Source organism: Chenopodium quinoa, unplaced genomic scaffold (assembly GCF_001683475.1).
Source record: "Chenopodium quinoa cultivar QQ74 unplaced genomic scaffold, ASM168347v1, whole genome shotgun sequence".
Lineage (NCBI taxonomy): Eukaryota > Viridiplantae > Streptophyta > Magnoliopsida > Caryophyllales > Amaranthaceae > Chenopodium > Chenopodium quinoa.
In genome coordinates this window covers 4,015,664-4,025,715 of record NW_018744878.1, presented here as the reverse complement: position 1 = coordinate 4,025,715, position 10,052 = coordinate 4,015,664, and the positions used below count along the sequence as shown (strand labels likewise).

Sequence of the window (10,052 nt, the reverse complement as noted above, 5' to 3'; positions counted from 1 at the left end):
AGTCCGCATGTGTAGGAGTAGGAACCTGCAACAGTACATCAATCATTGCACCTGAAATCTCAATTAACTCGGTATTTTAAAACTTTTAATAACCCAATTGATTTTACCTGAGGTGACACATCTTCACCACGTATCTCATCTCCTCCATGTCTATCACCTTCTCCTTGTCCTTTTGGTTCAGAACATGAGTCGACCGGGGTACGAGTGAGGAACGGAATAGTCGGTAAGTTCATCAACTTCGCCCAAGCATTCAATTCACCAACTAACTCGTTGCGTACTTGTTCCTTAATTGATGCCACCTTGGCATCCAACTCCCCCGGTGAGTTAACACTGGCTCGAGATCTACCCGATTTTGTGTATTCGGGACCCATCACCTTATTCCATCCAAGCAATGACCCTCCCGAACCTACTACTCGTCCTGGATGGTATGGCCTTCCCAAAGCCATGGTGAAAAGGTCATTCTCCACACTTGGTTCAAATTTGCCCTCCACCATCTCTTGAGTGTGCTCAAGCTATAGCATAAGGAAAAATGAGGTCAGTAAAACAGTTAATGGTTTGTACAGTGATTAGATGCAAAAGTGACTTAATTTCAACAATTCATAGGTAACTTACTAGCTTATCCGCCAGTTTTTTGGCTTCCGGACCCTTGATGAACCATTTTCCGGTTTTCTTATCAAACGAATGGAGAGAACAAAAGAAATCACCGGCACGACTCACCAATGTAGTGATCGTGGAACTAGAGAGTTCCTTCGATGCCACTAGAACCGCTTTAGGGTATAAACCCGAAGCGGCCCACTCAGGTCTCTTTTCAGCAAAAGTCTTAGGACCCATACGATAGACGTATTCCTTCTTTTCTGCATTCGCTTGATTTTGCTCTCGAAGTTCCTACAAAACAAAAAGTGTTAGTCTCATTAATACAAAAAGTGTCAAGCTATTATTCAATTGACATCAGATTTACACAAACTTACAATGGCTTTCTTTTGACTCTTCATTCTAACGAACTCTTCCCAATAATCTTTTGACACGGTCGGCCATATTTGCCACGGGAGACGGTTTTCCTCTTTGGCATTCTTCTTCTTTGTTTGCACCTTCTTCTTCTTATGGATCCACCGATTAGTCAACTTGGTCCTCTGAATCTTTCCCCTAATAAAGAGACAAACACCCTTTTCTTCTCGGGATCATTAGGAATAGAAAACTGCCTCTGCAAGCACAAATTAAAACCGATTATTAGTTTCTATTTAAAAACAATCATAAGGTTAAGGTATCTTAAATTGTCTAAATGTGCCAAAAACACACTTACCCTTGTATCATCCCAAAATGCTTGAATCAAACCCGAAGGTACTTGCCGCATTACAAGTGTAATGGGGATTTTCCGCGAACATAAGCCAACTTTATTAGCATATTGTTGACGCCATTTGGGCCCAGGTTGGCCTTTGTTGTCATAATCCAAGACCATGGGACCGTCCGGTTTCTTAAAGCTTCTCGTCGGACCCCTTGTTTTTCTTTCAGCCGGTGCCTTTTCCCCCCCTCCACCACCTGTGTTGTTTTCATCTTGTCCTTGGCCTTGACTTTCATAAGTCGGGTTCTCACCAACAATCTCACGTGCTGTATTTACAATGGCCGGTGCACGTTCATCTGACATTTCAAAATCGTCAAGCCTACGCTCGAACTCATCTTGAGCCTGATCCTCTGGCTCACCCAAGTCATCCTCCTTATTCACATCATAAGGAGCATCACTATCATCGGAGTCGTCATCCTCGTACTCGTCCTCATACTCATCATCGTCAATGTCCTCTACCAAACGAGGATCATGATCGTCCGCCATGAGATATAAGCACCTGTCAAAGCAATCATAAACAATATTAGTGTATAGTAAAGTATATGCATGATAGTTATTATGGTTATGTAGAAGCTATTTTAGCCATTTTCACCTACTTATTATGGTCCTATAACCTTGTATATGCATGATAATGAGTACAAAATGCCAATTTCAATCTACATATGGAAAATAGGTTGTTAGAATGAATAAATGTTAGTTCATACACAAAACAAAGGAGTTGGGTTAAGTAGAAGCTATTTATGCCAGTTTCACCTACTTATGGTCCTATAACCTTGTATATGCATGATAATTAGTACACTTAGGCAATTTCAAACTACAAATATATCATTTTCGCCTACTTATGCTCCAATATACATGATAACTAAACTATATTTGCAATGAAACCATTACTAACTTTTAATCAAACTACCTCATTCTGAAATTCCTTCGTTGTGGTCTGATCGCATATAACCTGCTTCGTTGTCTATATCATTTAGTACTCCAGGTCTAGGAACAGTGAAAGGTGCTGAATCATCAAACGCATCATATTCTTCCTCATCCTCAACATCTCCAATGCCTAAGATTCTTCTTTTGCCAGCTAGCACTATAGACCATTTTGAATCCATTGGGTCAGTTACGTAGAACACTTGCTTAGCTTGAGATGCAAGGATAAATGGTTCCGCACTATCATTCAAGTGGCCAAGATCTACAAGAGTAAAGTCCTCATGTTTGACGTTACGCCTGATATTATCAACCCACTTACACTTGAAAAGAGCAACCGTGAAGTCACAATAATCAAGCTCCCATATTTCTTGAATTCGACCATAGTATGACAACTCTGCATCGACAGGTGATTTATCCTTAGAACTTGCAAACTCCCTTGACGATGCCGCAAGAGTTACACCACTGTTTTGGGTGGAGGAAGATTTCAAATCACGAGCCTCGGTCCAAAAAGTGTACCCATTGATGTCATATCCCTCAAATGAATGGACATCATCCCTAGGACCGTACGCAAGCCACCGTACTGTATCGGTCACATTAGTATCATTCAATCCACTCATTACTCGTTCATGAAACCAATCAACAAATTTCTTATTATGCAACTGCATAAGTGCCCTTTCACCTTTGGATGGAAATTCGGCACGCAAACAAGTCATGTGCTCGTCTAAATATGGGTGCACATCTGAAACATGGTGCAACACATAAAGGTGTGCTTGTAAGAACTGATCTCGGTCTGGTGACATTCGTTTCGACCCAATTGTGCCATGACCATCAAGTCTACCTTCATGTCGAGAAGTAGAAAGACCAATAGGTTGAGCAAGGGCTATGTAGTCCGCCACAAAGTTACCTATTTCCTCACCCACTGTCCCTTGCATTATACTTCCTTCAGGTTGGGCTCGGTTCCGTACTTTATCTTGTAATGTACCCATGTGTCTTTCAAAAGGGTAGCACCACCTCATGAACACTAGACCACACAACTTAATCTCACGCACCAAATGAAGAACTAGATGAACCATTATGTCAAAAAATGAGGGTGGGAAATACATCTCAAATTTGCACAAAGTCACAACCACATCAGCTTGCAAAGCATCTAGTGTACAAGGATCAAGAACTTTGCTACAAATTGTATTGAAAAACAAACAAAGGCTTGTAATCGTTTCCCTCACGTGTTTCGGTAGAATACCACGGATTGCAATCGGTAGGAAGACTTGCATCATAATGTGACAATCATGGGATTTCATACTTGTCAGCTTCAATTCTCCATTTAAGGTTACAAATCTTTTCATGTTAGATGAGTACCCTGATGGAACCTTAATGCCGTACAAACATGCACAAAACATACGCTTCTCTACCCTTGACAATGTATAGCAAGCCGGGGGTAAATAATTCTTTTCATCCTTCCCTTTACCCTTAACTTTCTTCTTTGACGCATCTTTGGCCTTTCCCCTTCTCTTGCTCTTCTCCTTCCCTTTTTTCGAAACACTTTCATCTTCTATTCTCGGCTCCTTTCCCTTTCTGACCTTTTCTTGAGGCCACAATTCTGGACGAATCCCCATCTCTTGCAAATCTAACCGTGCACCCTTTCCGTCCTTTGTTTTGCCTGGGATATTCATAAGCGTCCCCAAAAGAGCATCACACACATTCTTCTCTATATGCATCACATCAAGACAATGCCTAACGTCATGTTCTCTCCAGTACGGCAGCTTCCAAAAGATTGATTCTTTCTTAAACAGAGCAGCTGAGACCACAGTTTTTTCTGATTTTCCAAAGACCATTTGTATCCCTTTCACCCAAGCACTAATCTCAGCACCAGTCAATGGTCTAGGCGCAGTATCCTCTTCCACGATTCCATCGAAAGCCTTTTTCTGCCTACGGTACGGGTGATCACGCCTAAGGAACCTTCGAGTCCGTAGGTACACATATTTGTGAGAATGAGTCAGGTATACGCTTGATGTGTCATCAATACATATGGGGCATGATTTTTTCCCTTTGACCTTGTACCCACACAATTTTCCATATGCAGGGAAGTCATTCATGGTCCACATAAGGGCTGCACGCAATGTGAACATCTCGTTCTGATGAGCATCGAAAACGGAAACCCCTTCGTCCCACATCTTTCTCAAGTCGTCAATAAGCGGCGCAAGGTAAACATCTATGTCGTTTCCAGGTTGCTTAGGACCAGTTATTAGCAATGAAACCATTACATACTTACGTTTCATGCACAGCCAAGGAGGAAAATTATAAATCACTAAAAGTACCGGCCATGTGCTGTGTTGGGTACTAAGAGTGCCAAATGGATTCATCCCGTCCGTGCACAACCCAAGCCTTAAATTTCTGACTTCATTACCAAATTCCTCAAACTTCAAATCAATGTCCTTCCACTGTGGAGAGTCAGCTGGATGCTTAAGCATTCTGTTTTTCTTTCTTCCCTCTACATGCCACCTCAAGTTTTTAGCGTCTTTTGGTATTGAGAACAGACGCTTAAACCTTGGAATAATGGGAAGATACCACAACACCTTAGCAGGAGGTCCCTCCGTGCCAGGATTGCAACTCATGCGCTTGTACCGCGACCGCTTGCATCGTGGACACTCCTGTAGTTTTTCATACTCATTTCGATACAAAATACAGTCATTAGGACATGCATGTATCTTCTTATACTCCAAACCAAAGGGACACATGAGCTTCTTTGCGTAATAATAAGACTTAGGAATTTCATTCCCATTAGGCAACATATCACTTAATGCGGTCAACAAAGAAGTAAAACTGATGTCCGTCCACCCATGCTTCGACTTAATGTTGAAAAGTGTTAGCACGGCCGATAGTTTGGAGTATTTTTTGCACCCGGGATACAAAGGCTTTTTGGAAGCCTCCGATAATAATTCAAACACTTCACCTTCAACACCTTGCAACATCTCATCCACTTGTTCATCCTCGACCTTATCCGCCTGATCTTCATCGGCTCCATCCTCACCATTATCAACAATATACTCATCATTCTCGTATTCCTCGTCCACATGAATCTCATTGCTTCTAACACGCACATCATTCTGATCAAGATCCCCACTGTACTCTCCACTTTCTCCGTGCCAAATCCACACATGGTAAAATTGCCTAAACCCACGACATAATACATGATCTCTAATGATTTCAACACTATCGACCACATTCACACAATTACAATCAACACAAGGACAATAAAGGCCTTTGCCTCCCAGTGTGCGTTGATAAGCTAAGCCCTCTCGCAAAACTCTTAAACCCCATTCCAAAATTCCAATGTATCGCGTCTACCATACATCCAACCACGATCCTTCTCCATTTAGTAAATTGTTTCTAAACATATATATAGCACCATATAATTATAATGTGTAAGTGCTACATATTTTATGTAAATCAAATTCAAGTACAAAACGTGAATATACCATTCATATAGTGAAAAAATGCATGTTTCCAAAGGGTCCTTATCACTCCAACCTAACCCATCCTTGAATGTCTACTCTCACTAGTGAATGTATGTCAACTTTCCAATTTTAAGGAAAATCCGGCAGCATTTCCCCCTAGTTCTCCAAGTACACGATGTAGATAATTAATTACCCACATATGTACCCAGAGAACATAGTGAGGAAATGGTAAGCCGAGATGTTCCTTAAAATCGAAAAGAAAACATACATTCACCACCTAAGTGAGAGTACACATTCAAGAACAGTCCCAACCGGGGACTATTCAAGACTTTCTCCTAATGAGAAAGCCTTGAACGGGTATCTAGGCATATGATGATGCAATTCAAGTATTCTATATATTGTTGTATTTATTTGCAATTAAACAATACACAAGTTGCAATTTCATGAATAAACTTTTATGAAATGGATGAATAGAAAGAAATATAGCTAAGTAAAGTTTAGTAGTCATACCAATATAGCAACTACCCACTTGAGCTCAATATGTAGTCCTCAAGCTAATTAAACTCTTGCTTCAATTCACATATGAATCTATATATTAAAAAAACAAAAAAAACAAAAATTAGGTTAAATATTATGTATGTACTTCTCATAACATGTCAATTCACTAATTTATTTCTAAGCTAAAACACATCATTCATCGAACTAACAATTGCTAAACTATGTATTCACTACTTTAATTTTTTCAAATTCATTTTTTTATTCAAAATTACTAAACTAAAAAGGTTACTAATCTCTAATTTTTTTCATTTTAATTATTCAAAATTGCTAAACTAAAATGGTTACTAATCTCTAACCATTATACCAAACCAAAATTCAACTAATTAAGTAACAAGGCTAATATTCTCTACTTTATTCAAAATTACACATCAAAACAAATTAAATTAACCATTAAAACATACTAATATCCAACTAAATGAGTAACAAAGTTACTAATTTCTAATATTTTCACAATTTCCCAATAAAAAAAACCAATTATTGAAACAAATTGAAGTTAAATTATATTCTAACCTAAATTTTAATTTGCCTAACAATTCTTCAACATGCAAAACAAATTAATATAAGTTCATAAATGGGAAATTATTGAGAATTAAAAAAAAATTATACCTAATTAACACTCAAATTGGTGGTCAGTGGTGCGGCGGCAACCTTCAGCTGGGAGGTGGTGCGGCGGCAACCTACAGCAGGGAGGTGGTGCGGCGGCAACCTTCAGCAGGGCGGTGGTGCGGCGTCGAACAGATGAGGTCGGCGTGGAGGGGGTTGAGCTGAGGGGAGAAACACTACGGCAGGGGAGAAGAGAATGGCAGGGGAGAAAGAGAAGGCCAGGGGTGGCGGCGGTGATGGTGGCCGGCGACTGTTGCGGCGGTGAGGTGAGGGGTTTCGTAGGTGAGGTGAGGGGTTTAGAGAATGGAACAGTGCAGAAGAGAATTGAACGAGAATGAACAGCGAAAATGAAAGAAAGAGAAATAGAAGGAAGAATAAGGAAGAAAGAAGACGCGCTTTTTTTTTTTAAATAAGGCACCGGTTCATTTGGCACCGGTTCAAACCGGTGCCTTTTACAATTTTGGCACCGGTTTGAGTTGAACCGGTGCCTTTTCCCTTTGTTTAAAATCCCGCCCAATTTTGGGCCGGTTTTTGGCACCGGTTTGGGCTGAACCGGTGCCATATGGGGGGTGCCAAATGCAATTTTTCTACTAGTGAATAGATTTAAGCTACAACAAATAAGAAGTATCTTTTGTACAATGTACGCTTATTATTCTAAGAAGAAAGTGGGTTAAATGTCATCAATAATAAACTTTTATACCAATATGTCATCACATGGTAACTATTATACCAAAACGTCACCGGTGACTAACTTTTATGCCAATCTGTCACAACTTGCTAACTTTTATACCAATTTGTCGCCGGCGATAACTTTTATACCAATATATCGCAAAGGTGCTAAGTTTTATACCAATTTGGTTAATTGGCCCAACATGTAACTTGTCTTGGCTTGGCAAGGTCTTGTTAAGAGTTTGAAAATTCAACTCCTCTACAAAACTGCCATGCATGGCATCAATGCGAAAGCTGTAGAGTTATCTACTTTGAAACTACTCCTTCTGTTTTCAAATACTTGCTCCACTTTTTTTTTCTGACTATTTTTAAATACTTGCTCAATTTTCTTTTAAAAAAGCTTTTACAATATTTAATTTATTTTTCACACTTAGTGGACCCAACATAATACTCTCTCTCCTCTTATTCTTCCACTACTTTTGCTTTTTACAATTTTTTATTTTCTTAACTACCCCACTACCTCCATATTTTATTACTTTATGCAATTTCTCCTAAACTTCTGCGCATAGAGAAATGGAGCAAATATTAAAAAACGGAGGAATATTATTCAATACGTGACATTTTGTTTTTTAGTTTGCATTGGTTCGTATACTACTCCGTAATAATTATGAAGATGACGATATGCCATATGCGTGACATGATGTCACATTGCTTACATATGTATGACGTTCACACTAATGCAATCCAGTTGGCTTCTCATGCATATTAGTCATCTATTTGTGACTTGACTTTTTAAATCTGTGGGAGGTAATTAAGTAGGGCTTATTTTATTTTATTTTATTTTTTGGTGCGAGAAATAAATATAATTACTAACTCATGGTATAAAAATTTATACCATCCCTCTCTCTCTACCACTTTCTCACTCCTCCACACCATCTATATCACAATATAATATACTTTCTCCAAAAATCATCCCACTCATGGTATAAAAAAAGTTTACCACCACACTTTCTCTCTCCTATTTTTATAAATAATACACTTAATTTAATTATAATTATATTTATTTTTATTATTGGACATAATTAATTAATGTTTGTAAAGTTAATTAAATAACATAAGCAATTTACGTAGTAAAAGAGAATTCGAAAAATATATAAAACTATATCAATATGGGTGTCTATGTGTAGATCTTGAAAAATTATGAACAATGGTAATTTTTTCATAATTTTTAATTTTATAATTTTTTCTTAAAATGCAATTGAAAAAAAAATACATGATAACCAGGTCACGTCAGCCACATGACGTGACCTGGTTGGCTCATGTCACGGGGATCGAAGCAAATGTCTACCATGAGATGGTATATACCATCAAATGGTTACTTTTATACCATCAATGTAGTGAAAAATTGCAAGTTTTTGACGACTTTTTACACCGTAATATAAAATTATACCACGAGTGTTGATGCTCTTATGAGTTATACCAGTTTGACAAACATTCTTTCTTTTAGCACCTATGGATTGAGTAATGAAATAAAGAGTGGTCGTGGAGACTAGGCAACACAACCCTATCACATTCGCCAATAATTGAAGGATTGTAAGAATAAAATACGTAAATTAATTTATTTTGGCTGGTTATAAACCCTTATTGCCCCACTTGACACTTGTTACAACTATGTAAGTGTATGTAATACGTAGCATTTTGGCATGATACTAGCAGATTTTTATTTCTTTTGTTTTAATTTGGAAAACCAATGGTAGATGACATAGAGGACCCGACGGCTAAGCATGTACCTTCAACCAAACAATAATTGGAAGGGGACTGGAAACTAACCATTCAGAATTGTTTCTCAAATTTGGATTAGTCCAAAGGTGAACTGGGTGGAACACCAAAAAAAAAAAAATCTACCATAGAAACAATTCTTGCAATTTGCAACCACACAAGTAATACATTTTATTTCAATAGTTTTGGACCCGCTGCGGGGATGGGGATGAGAATATTAGGCGGGGATGGGGATGGGAAAGCCAAAATTCGCCCCGCCCCGATAACATTTTCATTATAGGGAAGTGTTGTAAGTATTAAGAAACGGATCACTGGAAGTATAAATTTTGGGATGGAATTTATATACACTTGTAAAGTGGACTCTTGCGAGTTGCAGCTAGAGGTGCAAAACTGAACCGACCCGAAAAAAATTATCTATTTCGAACTATAATCGATCCGATTTTTAATCCAAGAAATTCATGACCCAAGCCCGATATGTAACCAAACTGAACTCAACCCGAATCCAAACTTTTTATACTATTCATCACTCTTGTTTGACCATATAATATGAGTTATACGTCAAGCAAAATATAGTCAAGTGGGATCTTGTTGGATTCGTCTCATATAATACTTTCACAATATCAACTTTTTATAATTTTTACTCTTACACAATTATAGATATTTAGCATATAAAATGTGTTTTGGGATGCGTAATTTCCTCCTTGTTGCAATATTAACATAACGGA

General features: G+C 38.4%; 1 protein-coding gene across 1 annotated transcript; it reads right to left on the bottom strand.

The window, feature by feature from the left end:
• Window positions 1-911: 911 nt before the first annotated feature.
• Window positions 912-1,830, bottom strand: LOC110705317. The gene is made up of 2 exons (XM_021883152.1): window positions 1,301-1,830; window positions 912-1,201 (listed from the first exon to the last, which is right to left on the bottom strand). Exons 1-2 carry the CDS (start codon window positions 1,823-1,825, stop codon window positions 1,118-1,120), a joined length of 609 nt encoding a protein of 202 aa, XP_021738844.1. The 5' UTR covers window positions 1,826-1,830; the 3' UTR covers window positions 912-1,117.
• Between the last annotated feature and the right edge of the window lie 8,222 nt (window positions 1,831-10,052).